Below are 19560 nucleotides of genomic sequence, written 5' to 3' on the forward strand. Positions count from 1 at the left end.
TATTTTTCCTCCAACAGGTTCCAGAGGAATCACCTCAAACCAGATGTTGGACTGGATTTTATTTTAATTTCATTTGTGAATGTTAGAGTCTCATTTTCAACAGTGGAGCTATAAAGGTTGAAAAAGGTTATTTTGGAGAAAATCTCATCAACATAAATATTTCCACTAAATAAGAGGCAAAAAAAGTTGATAAAGGAAAAGCCTCTCAGAATCGGAGCCCAACAGCAACAAACTATTTTTTAATATTAGAAAATTAATTTAATTTCACATAATTATCACGGTAGAAGTCATTTGTTTGTTAAATACTTAATGAAATGTATTTACCGTGTTTGATGTTTGTTGTAAATGAGGTATAGTCACAAAGAACAAGGTAATTAGTCCAAGTTTGTTGTTTATTGAATGTTCAGAAACTACAACGGCTGTGATGCGCCACAGCAAAGGTAAACAAAGGTAAAACAACCTGAACAGGTGATCAACTCTAAACCACTCGCACCTTTTACTCTCCGTCTCACCCGTTGCCATGGCAACCTCCTGCGCTCCACAAGCTCCACAAAACATAACATTCAGTCCGATACGGTATTAGGTTTGCAGGCTTGATATTTATTTTGCGATTATTAATAAGCGCTCCCCTCCCCTGAACACAGCGGTGGTTGATTAGTTAATTTGAAACTCCTGCTCTGCTAGTGCCTTGTAGAAACAATAATCACTGAGATTATTATTGTTGGGTCATTAATTTGAACATGTTTTGTTGATTTTTTTTGTTCTTTTAAAAAGGTTTTGAACGTCTTAAGCGAGCCAGAGGAGAATGTGCTGCTCTCAGCGTCCTGGAGGCGTTCAGTTTGTCACCTAATGCCTAGATCGACTCAAAACCTTCCGTTATCGACATATTGCGCCCCTGCTCTGGCAAAGAACGAACAGTTCAGAAACAATATGAAATGTGAAAAAAGTTATTTATTAACTGATTAAGTCGTGTTTTAGATTGTTCTTGAAAAACTAATCAGTCACGGCTGATTAGTGGGCGCACTCCCACGAGTGCGGGATTCACTGCACAGTGAATCCACTGATTCTTTACAGCAGACAGCCGCTCCCCTCTCTTGCAGGTACTGCGTACCCCCGCTAAATCTTTTAGGGGTACGCAGTACCCTGCCGTACCCCCTTACTTTCACCCCTGCTCACACACAGTTGCATCTCTGTCCTCATCACGGACATCAGAACGTTCCTGAAGAGTCTAATTGACACAAATGTGACTCTCATTTTGTGGAGTCTGTGGAAATAAATTTACATTTTAAAAAATATTGTAGCAAATATATCGCTTTCTCAAAAATACATAAGTAAATAAGTTAAAATTATTCTCAACCAACCATTATACAGTCGGAAATCTACGCAGTGATTATACATACCGGCTTCATGACTTCGTCCTCATATAAATAAAATAACGGGAAGATCAGTTTTCCTTACAAATATGCAAGTGTTCACTATTCACTAAATGTGAAATCATAGCTTACTGAATTTCTCTTCTTCCTGGTGGACTCCGTAAGAGCTCCTGGGCACCGTGGTCTGAGGTCTGGCTGGTACGGCTTGGCCATTTTTAAGGTCTGAAAAAATCAAAGATGCAAGTATTTTTAAGAGATCAGAACATCACATGTAATAGAGATTACAATACAAAATCTCACCCTACACTTGTTTCGGCATTAAGAAAATGACAGATCGCTTTCTGTAAGAAACAAACAAAGCAACTCGCCTCACTCCACATGATATTCGTAAAAGCTTTCTTACTGTGAGTTCGGTCTTGTTGGACCGCCACGGTGTCATCTGTTGTTTTCCGCCGGAACATTGCTTAATATCAAAACGATACTGGAAAGGTAACTCCGTGAAATAGGACTTTTTCCAACATTTCACACAACGCACGGGTATTTTCTTTCATGTTGGGTGTAGCAGTTAGCACTCGTTACCACCAGTGCAAATCTTCCTCTGGAGTTTAATGGCGGCTGCTTGACCGACTATGAAAGTGCATTACTGCCACCAACTGGACTGGAGGGTTAAATGAACACGGACACACAGCGTTTTTGACCATTTTTGGCTGTGTTCGACTCTGACAAAAACCTCTTGCCGAAAGCCCTTTCTGATTGGCTACCTGTCAGATTCAGCGTTAAGCTCCCAGTCGGGGAAAACCACTGATTTAGATCGGAGCGGCCAAGACGATCTACCGTAACCCACCACACTACAGGATGATCGKTTACGAAACCACCAGCGAAAATCTTAGATCGGCCAACGTTCTAAGATTTTCGTAAAGGGAAAATAGGGGCAAAAAATCGTGTAGTGTGAACTACTACATCAGGTACTGGAATGTGCCAATCTTCTCTATTTAAATCTAGTGATAACTGAAGGACAATATAGATTACAGACTTCATAATCTGCACTCTTTTGGTTGAATGCAGTATTTATTTCCACTTTGGCTTTATCTTGTTTAGTTTTTATTCAAGTACGTTTTTTGTTAATGGAGACTGAGAATCCATTTTATTTTTGTTTTTGGTCGTTTTGTTTATTTTATCAGTTCCAGTGTTATGTGTTCTTTTGAAAATAAAGTGTATCTACTGTATTTATGGCAGGAAATGGCATGCATTATTACGTCATTTCCATTAAATCAGTGTCAAAAGGTCTTGAAACAATATTATCGTTTATCGCAATAATTTTTTAGACAATTAATCGTCCAGCAAAATTTATCGTGACACGCCTACTTATGAGGTTACTTCAGTACAAACCAATAATAGAGCAATCACATTCCTCCATTACTGTAGAGGGTTGGCTATGTTGAGCCTGGCAACTCAATGATTTGAATACTTTATGTGCCATTTTTGTATTATTATAAAAAGTGTCTTTACACAAGAAATAAATGGGATGGTTAATATTTCTGTGTTGACTGAAGGCAGAGCATTAAATAAAGAAAAATTAACACACACATTGTGTGTTATTGCAGAATCACAACAGAATATCTAGAAACATTAGATTCTGTTCCACTTTAAATTTTCACTTGCTTTTAAGTGTTTGTGCTGAGTTTTTTCCCCCCTTTTTATATTAAATTGGCTTTTGCTCTGCAAAAAAAATACAAATAGTTGGATGGAAAATAAACATGACAAAATAAATGCAGGAAATGAGCTCACCCAAATTATATGACTTTTGTGTCTCGTTTGTGGTTATCCAGTGTTTAACTTTCATTTCATGTGGCCTCACACAAATCATAGAAATAAACATCTCTTCTTTCCACACAAAGACATTTCTGACGGACACATTTTATTCGCTGGAACCTCTGAGATCTACCTAGGCTGCTACTTTATTGTACTCAACTGGACTCCAGGCTGTGAGTTGGGTGTTTGTGAGGCCCACTTTCAGGCTGGTGGGAAAAGTACATCATGTTCCCTGTTGTACCTCCCATAGAGCGGTCTGTTCGCTCCTGTATTGCCCTGCTGCACTGATATTAATGCACGACACAACCACTTCAGCTTACTTCTGAGTCTCATGTGAGTCTTTGCACAGACTTTTATTTAAAGCTTAAGGTTTTATTGAAAACCAGAACAGATCAAGCTATAAGAATGAACACACTTGTTTACATAGACAACACAGAAGCTATATGCTTGTTGTGCTTTTAGGGGGTGGAGTCCTGAGTTTTGTGCTGATTCTGATTTGCAATTGCATTGAAATGTATATTGGAATGATCGGTTACAGGCATGTCACATGTTGGAGTAATTAATGTTGATCTGTTTTTATTGAAATATTTTACACTGATATAGCATCTTATACTAGCAATTAGGGCAGTTTGCATCATAAGCATCAGTGAAACAATAGTGTCTCTGTGTATAGACTATGGAGAGAATGTAAAGTCAAATCTTAACTGAGATTTTGAGAAAGTTGCCAAAATTCACAAATATTGTATTTTCCATCACAGAGGTTGAAAGCTCAAAAGAACAAAACAGAGCAGCTTTGCTTAAATACTGAGTAACAAAATGAATGCGTCAAAGATACTCACTGCTGTCAAAATGGAAACAAGCTGACACATTCACATTTGCCCAAATTGTCCCACTTCTTTCGGCAGAGACACTCAGACACTCCCTACAGCTGTGCACTCAAAACAGTTAGCTTCTTTTGGAAGTCTTAAATTTTACTAACAAGGCAATTCTAATAATGACACGTTATGGTGGAACCAGAATGAAGCTGACAGAGCAGAAAAAAGTAGTAACTTGTTGCAACTTACCCTGCAGCTGTAGATGTTCACTGAAGACGCATTCTGGACCAGAAAGACAGAAAGCATACATTACCGTGAACAAGACCCTTTGTTTACACTGTAAACAATATGTTTTGTTTTTCTTATTGAGGACTGAATTGTCCCTGACTTATTAATTTGTCCTAATTATGGAAGCTAAAATGTTGTCTTATTCAATTTAATAATTAATATGTACCTTCAAAATAAAATTTGCTGCAATATCAAAAATTAACATTTATTTACTATTTGTATTGAGTTTTAAAGTTTGCATGATGCAACCCTAGTTCATACTCTGTTTCTTTGTTTAATTGTTGTTGTGGGAAAGAAACCTGCCACCTTTTTTTGTGATGGGAAAAGATGCAAACAAAAGGTTCCGCTCTTCCAAAATGCTGTGATGCTTTACTGCTTCCCAGAAAGGAAAAGAATCTTCTTTCCTGCCACTTTCACCACAAGATCAGAGGTTAGCCTCATCAATGGAGTAAGGGTCTAGCAGATGGGAGGTGTTTGCCTGCATTAGTTCAAGAAGACTGGTGGAGAATACTGGTTGCAGTGGTGCGAACTTAGATCATTTGTTCAGTCCAAAAAAACCCATTAAACAAAAAGTGTCAATTAAATTAGTGCTTTTAAAAGAGCTTTATGAAAAAGTCCAGATCAGATTCTTCTCGTCTTCCATACATCAGACCTCTTAATCCTGTGTTTTTCCTATAGTAAATCTCCACTTATGGTAAATTGTCAACACATGCTCGTTGTTTCTCATTAGCAAGGATAAATGCCTTTTCCCATCCCAGTAAAAACCCTGAAGACATTGGGAATGCAGGAGGGAAATCACACGGAGATTTCTTGTGAAATGTTTGAGACAATTCATAGCATTTGTTTACAGCGAAGCAACTTATGTGGAATGTTTTTTTTTGTAAGTTTAAATAAAAAGTTTGAGAAACATCTCCCCAAAAAATGTGTTTTGAAGAATTTGTTGATACTGTGAGATAAATAATAGCATGAACAGGTAGAAGTGCACAGCTGCTAACCAGGTTAAATAATGTTTGTTAGGAGAAAAACAAGACAAAGAAAATATATATCAGAACATATCTAACACACTCCTTATCTTTTTTATAAACTCAACTTTGTTTTTGTGCCTGCATCAGCATTGACCCTCTCAGTGAATAATTGGAGCCACAACACTGAAACAGGATCTGTGGGGTGAACAGGTTCATTTAGCAAAACAAGTTTTCTTAAGCAATATAAACAGCCCATCTCCGGAGAAGCGTGCATCTCCCAATGGAAGAACGTTAAGCACACATATTTAGCCCCATATTTAGCTTTATGTTCCAAATGACATTTTAAACTCAAACAAGAGGATTGGTTCTGATAAAAACAAACAATGTGAGAGGAGTACCAGTTAAGAATTTAGATCTTTAAGTAAAATGACATGTAGAAACAGATTTATGCCCTTACTAATGTGCAGTGAAAAAAAAAAGTCTGGAGTCTGACACCAAAATTTTAATACTATTCCCAACTTCAAACTTAAATCTACCAGGGACATGAATAATTATGGGCTTAACTATTTTTCAATAGGAAAGAAAAGAAAACTTATTATAGCAAAGGAGGTGTATGACCTACACAAGTAAGTCTGCCGCAACATGCAATAAATCCATCGCATGATAAATTAAAACAAGCTTGGTAATTTGCATCTGATTATTTTTCTTATGTTTTTATAACAAAAACTAGGTGATAAGTTTTCAGTCCAGTGCTTTAGTCTCAACTAGACCATTTTTTGAAGGAGAGTTTTGTTTACAGACTTGGATATTTACTTTATTTGTAGTTTGAGTTGTTTTTTTATTTTGTATATTTAAATTGTCTTTCAATTCCAGTGTTAAATGTTCTTTAAAATTAAAAATTGTTATCTTTAAGAGGGTGTACTTGTGTTATTATGCCATTGCCATCATATTACTTGAAAATGGTCTCAACAAAATTATCATTTACTGCAATAACTACTGGGACAATTTGTCATCGAACAAAATATATCGTGACAAGCCTGCTCATAAGTTAAGAAATGGTTCATATGGAATTGATCATCTGTGCTTCAGTGGAGCTGATGATTTTTATTTTGCCTTATTAAACATTTTTATTGCTTGAGCCGATGTCTTTAAATGCGCTGCATGACTAAAAACTCCAAACCAGCGCTTGCATTGCCTTTAAATCGGGACAAAGCCACACATTTCCAGGTATCATGTTGTTAACTGTGTTGATGTTTATTCCACTTTACTTGAAGAGCATTATCTGTATCTTGTGCACAGTGCGTTTTTCAGATTCCAGTTTTATCTGTGGAATCTGACATACAGTATGTCAGCAAGCTCTCAATGGATGAGCGGTAGAAGGTCAGCATCAGTTTGGGGGCCAGATTGTGCTTTCCAAGCACTCTCAAGAAGTGTAGGCGCTGCTGAGCCTTCTTGGTGATCGTTGAAATTCTACGTCTTGCTGTTTATTTTTTATGAGAACTCATATCTATAGTGAACCAAAATATTCCTGATATCAAACTAAATTCTGCTCTGTTATTAGAAATGGGCACAACTCTCTTCTGTAGCTTCTTGCTTCAGGCGAGTTTCTTTCCTCGTTCATCAGAGGCTAACATATTCGCACCGTTATTTATGTAAATATTTCCTACTTAGCAGTCTGGCCTCAATGTGTTGCTCCTACATGGTTTTAAATAGGTTTAGAAAATGACCAACAGGTTCTTAAACACTTAACCTGAAACGGGCATAGTTTTATTGTTTATAATTTTTACGATGTACACATATCTGAGTTGACCAATACACACAATGAAACAGTTTTTTTCTTGGTGTAAAACACACATTGTTTTTGAAAAGCCACATTGATTACATTCACATAATGTGCACAGATTAATTCCAGTCTCACAACATCATATTAGGAAAACATGTAATTGTGATACTTTGCAATATACAGCATGTAAACAATGTTAGTTAAGATTGATCCACATTATTTTTATTTGCATCCGCTTGACATCACAAGCGCTCTGTAATATTTAGTATCTTTGATGCTAAAAATATATATCAAAAATGGGCAAAATATGTTAGACATGCAGAATTTGAATTCATGCCAGATGAAAGATAAAATCTGACCAGATCCATTAATCTGGATCTGGTCCATTTTCTTATGCTTATCCAGGGTCGGGTCGCGGGGGTAGCAGCTTAAGTAAAATGACATAGAAACAGATTTATGCCATGTAGAAACAGATTTATGCCCTCTCTCCAGCCACTTGTTCCAGCTCCTGCTGGAGCGTTATTCCTCTCGTTCACCAGGGTAAATCCCAAGGCGTTCCCAGGCCAGCCGAGAAACATAGTCCCTACAGTGTGTCCTGGGTCTTCCTCGGGGCCCAACTCTCACCAAAAATGAGCCCGACTTACTGCCGCCAATGCGGACCAGACTCTGACACCGGACGTACAGGGACCCGTTACCCCATACTCCAGGAGGACCACCCACAGGACTCCCTGAGGGACATGGTGGAACGCTTTCTCCAAGTCCACAAAACGCATGTAGACCGGTTGGGCGAACACCCATGCACCCTCCAGGACCCTGCTGAGGGTGTAGAGCTGGTCCAGTGTTCCACGACCAGGAYGAAAACCACACTGCTCTTCCTGAATCCGAGGTTCRACTATCCGACGAACCCTCCTCTCCAGGACGCCCGAATAGACCTTGCCAGGGAGGCTTAAGAGTGTGACCCCTCTGTAATTGGAGCATACCCTCCGATCCCCCTTTTTGAACAGGGGGACCACCACCCCAGTCTACCAATCCAGGGGAACTGCCCCCGATGTCCATGTAAAAACAAGTATGCCCACTCCTGCCCGGTGTCTCTCACCTTGGGCAACTCCAGAGTGGAAGTATGTCCAGCCCTTCTCAAGGAGACTGGTTCCAGAACCAGAGCCAAGCTCCTTCCCCACTAGAGAGGTGACATTCCACATCCCAAGAGCCAGCTTCTGCAGCCGAGGATTGGACCGCCAGGGCCCCTTCCCTTGGCCGCCACCCATCACACACTGCACCCAATCCCTTTGACCCCCTCCTACAGGTGGTGGGCCCATTGAAAGGGGGACCCATGGTTCCTCTTCGGGCTGAGCCCGGCCGGGCTCCAGGGGTAAAAGCCCGGCCTCCAGGAGCTCGCCAACGTGCCCCACGTCCAGTCCTGGCTCCAGAGTGGGGCCCCGGTGACCCGCGTCCAGGCGAGGGAACACAAAATCCAATGCTCACATTCATCAAAGGGGTCTTCGGGCTGCGCTTTGTCTGGTCCCTCACTTAGGGACCTGTCTGCCTTGGGTGACCCTACCAGGGGCATAAAGCCCCAGACAGCCTATCTCTTGGGATCATTGAGACACTCAAACCTCTCCACCACGATAAGGTGGCAGCCCATGGAGAGGATGGCCAGATGTTTCATTCATGGAAGGAAACTGCAACAACGACAAAAACTTTGCTGCTTCAAGCTCTCTCTTCTTTTCACCACTGCTTAAAAATAATAACAGCACTTTTTACCAAGCAGTCTTAAAATGTATAAGAGGAAAGATGAGGATGTATCCAGTAATCAAAAAATAGAGAGAATAGCGCGGAAGCCGTCTGACTCTCAGCTTTAGTTTATCTGCTGTGGTAATGAAAGTGCATGTTGTGGGTTTTGTTTTCACAGATCTGTTGCGATGTTTACACTCATCTTCCTCCATTTCACCATCTGCATGGTTTTAATTATTCACCTGGTGCTGAACCAGTAAACAAGCCTGTTTTTGTCACATGGTGACGAACGGTGAGCCTTCTGTGTTTTTCTCACAGCCACATCTGTCCTGCCAAATGACACTTGTGCTTCATCAGCTCTCTGTGTGCATGACTTTAAATCACTGCAACCACCATCTCGGAAGTCATATACATTACAGTAATATGTCCTGATTAAATGTTAGTGAGAGGTGGTGCATACTTCCTTGATCAGGTGGATTTTCTGTTTTTCACATTTCACTAACCTCAATCTGATTGCTGAATCTGACTGTTCTCATCTTCATCACCTCATCTTCCTCACATATTTCTTACTTTCCCCTTATGTGCTCATCAGCAGTAGCTGCTCCTCGTCTCTTTGTCTTTGTTTGACTTAATCCAAGTCTCACTTCTGAGCCCGTCTGCATCGCACTGGCTACACTGTGTAGCCATGTGACTCCTGCTTTGTTGAAATCCATTGCATGCCCCACGACCGCTCTTACTTTGTTCTCATTAAGTGCTCATGTAAAAGGTCATATGAGGACGTGTCCCCTCTCTGTGAACCACAATGGAAATGGGTCAAAACCCTGTTATTAGGTCTAGAAGATCATTTCTTTATAATTTCACCTTTTATCTTTCATATCTTCACAGTAGCACTAATAAAGCAATGTTTATTAGGAGTGGGTGATACTGCATAAATTAATCATTGTCTTTCATAAGGCTTAGACAGCCATAATAATGATGATATAAAAAAAGCAAAACATTTAAGTATGGTTTTCCCTTCTATTCACTTCTGTCCATTAATGACTGTTTAAAGAGACATGGCATGGAACATTTTTGAAAAGCTCTTGAAAGTTCTAAAAAATTGTAACACTGAAACCAGCAATGGAAACAAACACTGTATGGATCAAAAATCACTGCTTCAGATGTGATGTGGTGGCGCAGGGGTTAAGCACAGCCCACGTATGGGAGGCCTTAGTCCTCGACATGGCTGTCGCAGGTTCAATTCCTGGTCTGGTGACCTTTGCCGCATGTCTTCTCTTCTCCCCTTACCCACTTTTCTGTCAATTAACTATGAAATGAAGTCCACTAGAGTCAATAACACAAAAAAGAGTTAAAAAAAATTACTACTTCAATTGACCAAACCTGGCTGAACAACATGTCAATGCACCTGTTGCAATGAGCAATTAATTTATCGCATAAAAAATTAAAATGAGCACAGTTATTTCCATTTTGATTAATATTTTTCAGAAAAATTTTGCTTACAGTAACAAAATTTATTTTACTTATGATTTTGGTTGTGTGTGGTTTTTATTTGTTGTTTTTTATTTTGGATATTTAAAATATCTTCCAGTTCTAGTGTTAATGTGTTATTTACAAAATAAAATTTTATTGGTCTTTCTGAGGGTGAACTTGCATTATTATGCGATTATCAATATGTTACTTGAAAATTGTCTTAACACAACAATATTAGTGTTTATGTAAATAATTTCTGTACAATTTATCAGCCAGTAAATTTTGTCATTGTGACAGGCCTACACCAGCTTGTAATGTCTGCTGAATTGAGTGCAAATATTTTTCGTCCCTGATCTGAATGCTGGTGCTTTTATGTTGATACCCTAAAACTGCATTTGAGGTTTTTATTTTATTTTAAAGTTGGAACTTCCTCTGTTGCTCTGTGTTGTAATGAAGACGGTTTTTTAGGCTCGCTGGCAGCACTATGTTAGAAAACGACTGAAGAACCTTCCACCAACTTTTCATTGTACAGTAGCATTTTGGATAATCTGATGAAAATACTGAATCTGATTAAAAAAACTGAAGAGTTTGAATGATTTATGATTACTGTAAAATGACAAACTAAAAAAACATCAACTATTAGTTAATAATAATGGAAAGTTGGTGTCTGTTTGATAGTATCTGATTGGCCGAGCAAAATTAATATGACATTTTTCTCACTTTTTCAGGGTTTTTGATGGTACTTGATCTTCACTGGTTTAAAATCTGAAATAAAATCCTTACACAGATCAAATCTGAACTGAATATTTTTTATAATTAACAAAAATTCCTTAGAACAAAGCTGTGATGATCTGCGTTTTTTCTGTGTATTTATTTTGAAGTTTTTCTGTGTTCATTTAGTCCTGTTCCCCTGTGAGTCTCTGTCTTCCCTGTTGATTGCTTCCCAGGTGTGTCTCATTCCCTGATTACCTTCCCTGTGTATTTAAACCCCACCTGTTGTCTCTGTCCTTCGTCGGATTCTTATCTTTGTCCTTGTCAGCGTTATTATCAGTTGTGTCATTGTCGTCTCAGTAGAACTGTGTAGTCCTGTGACGGCGTTAGCTCTCAGGCCAGTCTTATCAGTTGCTATTGGTGCTGAGTTTTTGTTCTCGCTCTGCTGAGCTGTCTGTTCTGGACTGTTCGAGCTGCCTCTGCCCTCATTAAATTTACCATTTATTTCTCAACCTGGGTCCTGCCTGCGTCTCTTCACCGTCTCCACCATACATCATGACAAAAGCTGGACATTTAGAAAACCTGCATTCTATTTTTGAAAATATTTTAAACATATACTCAATTTCTGTCCTAATTTCTAGTCAATGGGACGAGCATGAAAACCATATATGAACTGGAAGAAATTTGAGAAACCAGTAAAAAACATTAGTCTGTCAAATTCCATCGTCAAAATCAGCAATACACTTCAAATATGTTTATCAATATTCTATTTATCATTGTTTGAAACAACTCTAAACAGGTGGGTTTTTAGACTTTGTTTAAAGGAACTCAGTGTTTGGGCTGTTTTGCAGTTTTATGGAAAACACGGTATGTGTAAAAGAAAATAAAATCCAAATATTGAAGCCACTTAGTTTTCTTGAGTATTGTTAAAATTGTTTCATTCTTCTGACTTAAATATAGTSTTTTTATCTCCTCTTGTGTGTGTATGTAACTACACCCCAGTTATCAAGTAAACATTAGTCCAGGTATTTCTGCAGGCCGTGTAATATGGGATGGTCCTAATGTTCATCATTACTCCTGCTTTATAAGGCATAATTCCTTTTGCATCACTTCCATATAAACTTGAGCATCGGATTACGCTTCTTCCATATGCCGTCAACTTCTGATTAATAAGTTTCTAGAGCTTTAAAAAACAGACCAAAAGATAAGCTATTCTAAAATCTAACCTTGGGCAACAGAACTAACTCAGTCACCATATTTCTGCATCTAGACTTTTTATGACGTTCTCCTAAAATAAAGCTCAAGGCATCAGTGTCCTATATTGGAGGTTGAACACAGTTTTGCGGTGGTATGTGCTTTTCCACTGCTGTTTATTTCATAGAATGTGTCCAGATGCTGTATGTGTGGAAAAAAAATCTCACAGTGGAGAACTGTAATAAACGGATTGGCTGTTTTGCAGCATTTGGCGAAGGACCCTCTTTCTGTCAGTACATTTTTTTTTCTGCCAATGACCGTCATTTCACGGTTTTCTTAATTGTGTGAGTAGGTTTAAGCAATTAATCGGTGTGTGTGTCTGCGCCGCTGACTGACTCATCCAGCCAATAGCTGCAAGACAGTGTGTGGCTCTCCGTGCCTTTTGCTAAATATGCTAATAGCCCCAACACCTGTTTGGATAAAAAGAGAAAATGCACATCTCCCCTGTCAGGCGCCCAGACCCCCACTCCGCGAAGGGGACAGAGCGAAACAGGTTGATTCTTTGCATTGAATCCTTAGTTTGGAGGGGGTTCCTGGATGTGAGCTCATGGTGAATGTTTCTCCCGTTCCTTTCGGTTTTCTATCTTGTTAGATTCATTAGATTGACTCCAAAGGAAAGACATCATTCTTTAAGCTGCGTGTCTTTTCTCTCTCTCTGCTCAGTGATGGAGCCCATGACGGTGACAACGTCAGTGGTTGGACCCGATGAGTTCGACCGCAATGCCCCGCGGATCTGCGGCGTGTGCGGGGACAAGGCCACCGGCTTCCACTTCAATGCCATGACCTGCGAGGGTTGCAAGGGCTTCTTTAGGTGCGTTTGGGGATTTTCAGTGTCACATTTTCATATTTCATGTAATCTAGGTAGATTATCTGCAATCTGTCATCTTAATAAAGGAAAACACAGCCTTTTAAATGAACATTTTTAAGTCTCAGGTTCCATTTCTAATTTTTTTGTGATGTACTTCGTTTTCCACAAACTTGGACCTGGTAAAGACCAGAACATGTACAGTATATGTTAAAACCCTGGAAATGACTAAGACTTATGTTTCCATTTAAGTTTATTTCTCAGTGACATTTAAATGCAGCTGATCTGTTTGCTTTTGGTCATTGGTCAATAGCCATAATGAAGTCAGCTGTATTTTACTCTATTTCCTTACCTTCCTAAAATAATGGCCTATGTTATTTTTTGCCAAAAGTGTGTGTTTTTTTTATTTTATTTTTTACCTTTATCATCAGTCAAAAAGAAGTGGTGATTTTTTTTAATTCATTTTTTGAATTGGACTCAATTAGGGCTGAAACAATTAATCGGATTATTCGTGAATAATCATTTATTGAAAGAATTCTCAACTACTTTAGTAATTAATTAATCATTAACTGAAGTATACTGACTCAAAAAGACAATTTCCTAAAAAAACAAAACAAAACATATCTCTGTAATTAAGCCAAAATCTGTACAAAATATATATACATTTTGCACTGAAGATAAAAACAAATATGTAAATTCCTAAAACTTCTCAAGTGGCTTTTTTTATATTCACAAAGTGCAAAAATGCACTTCATTTTTTTATTTAAAGAAAGAATTTTATTATTTTCATTTGCATCTCAGTGTATTTCTAATATCGTATAAAAAGCCTTAAAGAGTTAAATGAAAAATCTGTTTAATCTGCCAATTTCTTTATCAGATTATTTGATTAATCGTCAGAATAATCGATTAATCAATTTACTAAAATAATTGTTAGGTGCAATCCAAGACTGAATGTATTTTCCTGCAAATTTGGCTGAATAGTTTTATTACACTGGAATGAATTGGATGATTTTATTTCAAGTTTGGATTGATTTGCATTCCTTAAAACTCGATTAAAATTAGAACAATTTGTCTTTTACAATGGCAGTTATTTTAAGCTTAGAAACTGAACTGAAAGACTGAATTAAATATCTATGGAGTTTTTATCATATTATTTCTAAAAATGCACCAATCAGGGTTTTCCTGGTTGAGAAAAATTTCCTGGCTGTCCTGAGATCTGAATCTGATGATTCATTTTTTAAGGACTATATCCCATAAAAAATTTCTGATTTTGATTTACAGCAATAAATTAAAGCAGTGCTAGCAAGATTGATCACATCAGCTCATCAAAGAACATTCATATGATTTTTATTCAGCCAAAAAAACGTTCATTGCAAAACTTTTTCTTGTTTGCCACGTTAACACGTTGAACAGTTGTTGCAATTAGTTTTCAGTGTTTGACCTACAGATCAAAGACGATTGTTGATTCTAACAGAATCAATGTAGTTATACTTTTAAAACCACTGCTAATAACAAAAGTTTTTTCTGGACATCTTTAAGTTTACTAAGTTAGGATGAAATAAACATTTCAGTATTTTTTTAGTTCATGGGTCATGCTCCTCTTGAACATGTTGGTGTTGCCTGCCTGCACATTAGCAGAGGGCTCTTTGAATAAGTCACTAAGGCATGTGTGCTGTTTTGAGGTGGAGGTTCACAATGACTTCATTTCATGCGACCATGTGTGCCTTGCTTTTAGTGCTGTCAGAGACATATTCATTATTCATTTGAGCCACTAATCCCTACCACTAACTCAAGTGTGAAGGATGAAAACATACTTCCACAGAAACTGATTTTAAAAATACATTTACAGCACAATTTATTCCTGTTAATTTTACTAATGTGAAGTTCTCTTGTACCTCTAAAATCGTGACTATTAAAGAAATAATTATTTTTCTTTTTATTTGGTAATGAAATTTTTTATTTTTTTTGCATTCATACAGACGCAGCATGAAGCGCAAAGCCTCCTTCATCTGTCCGTTCAACGGGAGCTGCACCATCACAAAAGACAACCGGCGCCACTGCCAAGCATGTCGTCTTAAACGCTGCATCGACATTGGCATGATGAAAGAATGTGAGTATGGTTATCTTTCCGCTGAAGATGTGCTCCCATGGTGGGGAGTTGGAGGTAGGAGTGTGAGGCCACAGGAAATGGGACATGATGACAATAAAGCTCTGTTTCCTCTTTGAATTTATTATGATTGATATAAACTTGGTCAGGAATTGTTGTAAACAAACATGCCGCGCCATCAAACTATGTCATAAAAATGTCAAAATGTATTCAAGATACATTGGGACTTGGGATTATGTTGAGCTAGTCTTCAAATCTGTCTGTATGATTGGATTGACTTCGGTCTTTCCAGGCGAGCAGAATAGACTCATAAGGTTTGTTAGTACACTGCTACCAGAGCAGGGAATGAAGTGGGAACTGGATCAGTTGTATCAGGTTGTAACACAAGTCAGGGAAAACAACAAAACGCACATTCAATAGATCAGCTTTTGCTTACTGTTAGATAAAAATATTTATTACAGATTTACATTTTCCTTTAGTCTGTGAAATACCCACCAAAAATTTGAGCTGACTCTGCATGAATTCATTCCTTATAATCGCTACTAAGAAAAGACAACAAGAATATTCATTTGGATGAGACGTTTAAGCAAAGTCTGATCCAACAGAGGTTTCTGGCTGGAAGAAACCTCTGTTCACCCCTTTTATTTGTGTAGCTGCGATTCACACCAAATCCCAGTTGAAAGCCATTATTTCCATTAGCAAAACAGGTTTCATTCGTAACCAACTGTATAGAATCCAATTTAGACCAAATTCATAATCAATGCGGTTTGATCTCATCAGTATATATAACATATCCATATCCATGTTCAATTTATATTCAAATTGAACATAAAGTTCAATTTGAATTTAATTCCATTTAACTTTCCCTGTTAAAGGGTTGGGGCTAACATGAGTGCGTGCGTGCGGCGTGCGTGACATATTGTTAAGACTACAGTAAAGCATTACAATGGAAATTGTAAAATGTATGTTTCCTGGAGTTGGATACCAGTGTGGTACTTGGTTCTAGTCCACATGCAGCCAGATATCTAGGAAAACTAACACATTTGGATGCATTATAGCCTTTTATCCACACAAAAAAATTATTACTTCTAAAAACTCTAACAAAAGTTGGAGTTTTTAAAACATGGAGATTTGAGAAAATGCCGTATTTGTGTCCAGGTCCTTTGGAAAACCAAGATTTAGGATCCCATGCATTACAGTCTGCAACAGTTAATGAGTCAATATATCTACATACATGCTTTGACATGATTCACAATCGAAAACATCTTTCGTTTTTGTAACTTTATGTTCTAACATGCTGTTTAAAAGTAGTTCAACCTATATATCTGTCTTCACAAATGAAACCTCGACTTCCTGTTTAATTCCTAACAGGAAGTCGAGGTTTTTGTGAAGCAATCTGATTGGCTGAYATAGGTTTTAGCTTTGCTATGCGCTTCCCTCCTATGGGTTTGGCATGTTCAAAACAACGCTCAGGGAAGTATTTGTGTATATTCATGTGGATAAAAGCTTTTCTGATACCAATCCCGTGTGAATGATGTATATATATTTTTTTAAACAGCGTGACGGAGACATTTGCTAAAGACCAGAGGTTGGTATGTACGATATGAGCTTTGAAACTGCAGTTTCAAAGAGGAGCTGCGCCTCAAAGGCGGGGCTCGGTCCAACCAGGCGTTTTGCACAACTGAATGGTTGTGAAAGAGGTTAAAAGATTTTTGAATCATGCATGAAAGAATCAAGAAAGAATATCTGGGTTAGGGGTTAGGGTTAAGGTATCAGGGAATCAGATATATAAAATTATAACATGATGTAAAGCTCAAAAAAGTCAGGTTTGCATAATACTGCCCCGTTAAATGCATGGACAAAAATTCAGTGTTATGTTGAGACATTAAACTCTGTCACATAAATAAATCTTCAGCCGACTCATTTTAACTTTGACTTCAAGGCATTATGCCTCGGCTTGGAATTCCTCTGATATAATTTTCTTTTATTCATCTGAGTTGCAGTAGAGCAGCTGCTCTGATGCCGCACAAGGCTAAAAGCACAGCCATCTATATATAAAATACACTTAAAAAAAAAAATTGTAAGTCTTTTTTTCAGTGTGAGTTATGTGTGCAACAACCCAGTTAAGAGAAACTTTCTGACTTATTCTAATTTTAAACTTCGATCACATGAGGATAATCAGTAAAACGCAAAAGCAACCTGACTTCCAAGAGAAACAGGAGGCAGTGGAATCAATGGGTTAGTGAAAACCAATCTTATTTGCAGCGAGGAAATGGGTAATAGAGTTTAGGGTCCATATGCATTAGGTTGGTAGTCCATATGGCAAACTCAGTCCTGGGTCAAAAAGTAGCTTCATACAATTAGTGTTTTTCATCTCGCTTTTATCCAAGCAGATGGTCATTAAGAGTCACAAAAACAGCATTGTGTCAGTGTTTGAAAAGCAGCTTGTTTCCAGTTTGCTCTTAACCTTGTTGGTTATGTATGGAGACCACCAGGCATGGGTGTAATGCAAGAACTAGACAACATGAGGAGAAACAATGTTTCCTACCCCCTGCTAACCCAGAGTGACATTTGTCATGATTTATAAAGACTAACATTGATCGGTGGGTTTACTCTGCAAAGGACAAATGACCTCCTTATCCAACATTTATTACAGTTTCAGGACTACATCCAAGCCAACTGAAAAGAAACAAAGACTTTCTTTATTTGGGGATGATTGTGCATTTGAGTTATCGTCAACTGTTACTTGCCAGCAGGAAATGCTACCTACAGGAGGACATCAGCAGATGTTTAGCTACTAGGAATTGACAGAAAAAGTTCAAGTAAGAGGGTGGAAGTGAGGGAGACGGGAAGGAGGAGGGTGTTAGGAAGGAGTTTCACATAGTTTAAGTTTTTATTCACAACAGCAGAACACACTGATCGAGCACATGTTTGTTTGCTTGTTTGAATGCAACAAATGGTGATGCAGCAAAGCCTTTCAGCTGCTGCTATGACCGCAAACTGTTATGTTGTGAAGTGTTTCATTGAGGATAGTTGGGCCTTAAGTGAGCAAAACACATAGACCAGTGTTTCTCAACCATTTTTGGCCCAGCGCCCCCCAGCCTTTATCCAGGTCCCTCACCGCCCCCCACCAAAGAATTTGCAGGCTACTTTGCACTGACTATTATTTTATCATTAATATTACTATCACTATTGTAGATATTTTTATTTTTATGCTTGTTTCTGTATTTATCATCAAGATAATTTCCCAGAGAACAAAAAAGAAATTATTTTCACAGGTGTCTATGAAAAATGCAATGAACATTCAAGTTAAAATTGGTAGGCCAAACAGCAGCCAATCAGAGTGGAAAACATATTCTTGTTCTGTGCCATTTTCTAGTTAAATATTCCATAAAATGAGCAGATAAAAGATGTTCAACATGCCAGTTTAAACTTTGATCTATTTGCAAAACGACTGAGCTCTGCAACATTAAAACATGGATAGAACTGTAACTACATTAATCATAGCTCTTCTTCTCTTCAGTGTTTCTGTCAGTTTCTGGTGGTGCAGCTCTGTGCTGCCTTCAGGAGAATGGGACATCAGAGCATCATCCATAAAACTTCACCCACATGGCATTTATTGTGCAAAAGCAGAGCTTTCAGTGGAAAAACAAAAGTTCCAGATCATTTTAATGCCATACAAATATGAGACAAAAACATGAATCATATTTTTATATAGAWCTGTCTATTGATTTATAGATTAATAGTTTTACTGGACGGAAATTACAAAAATAAATCTGGTTCTTAATCAAATCYTAATGAGTCAAATTGAAAGTGTCATGGAGTCATCAGCCTCATGACATTAACAATGACATGAAAAATAATATTGAAGAAATAAATGTACGTATCAAATCTAATTAAAAACATAAATAAGTGATAAGTTCTTTACTGTTATGGTCTGTAAGATATATTTATTCTCAGTACTAGATGTGGTCTCAACAAACCCATGACATTTCAACAATATTATTTTACCTTTAATCTGGAAATAGTGTCCGTTTATTCTTGCCATACAGTCCTCTGTATTAATTATTGCTCGAAAGGTCTTGCCATACCAGTTTATTCCTCTGTATTTACTTTAGTTTCTTAGTTTATTCTTGCATTTTTTTCTTGATTCATTTCCATTTAATTTCCTTTGATTAATATTATCCTCTCTTGGTTTATTGCTATGTCCACTTTAGTTTCTTTCCTGTTGCTAGATTTATTTTATCGTTTATTGACCATCAGTAATCTTCACGCATCACCTGCTGCGCCGCCTAATCGTCATGTGTTTCACATCATGTATTGATTTTTCACTGTTCAGCGTCGGATTCTCTGTTTTTATGCCATAATTCACATCTAGTTCGTCGCTCCGTTTTATGTCCCGCTTTTCCTGTTTCAGAGTTTTGCGCAATGTGCGCGTCTTTTTTT

General features: G+C 37.9%; 1 protein-coding gene across 3 annotated transcripts in view; it reads left to right on the plus strand.

Moving 5' to 3' along the window:
* The window catches only part of LOC103466861 (vitamin D3 receptor A), a 115134-nt gene that overhangs the window by 57824 nt on the left and 37750 nt on the right, over positions 1-19560 (plus strand). For all 3 annotated transcript variants that reach the window (XM_008412742.2, XM_008412741.2, XM_008412744.2), the window contains 2 exons: positions 12866-13013; positions 14987-15117. In XM_008412742.2, coding sequence (XP_008410964.1) covers positions 12868-13013; positions 14987-15117 — 277 coding nt within the window. In that variant the 5' untranslated portion in view covers positions 12866-12867. The remainder of the gene's footprint in view (positions 1-12865; positions 13014-14986; positions 15118-19560) is intronic.

The sequence above is a fragment of the Poecilia reticulata genome, linkage group LG7, assembly GCF_000633615.1.
Source record: "Poecilia reticulata strain Guanapo linkage group LG7, Guppy_female_1.0+MT, whole genome shotgun sequence".
In the NCBI taxonomy this organism is placed as follows: domain Eukaryota; kingdom Metazoa; phylum Chordata; class Actinopteri; order Cyprinodontiformes; family Poeciliidae; genus Poecilia; species Poecilia reticulata.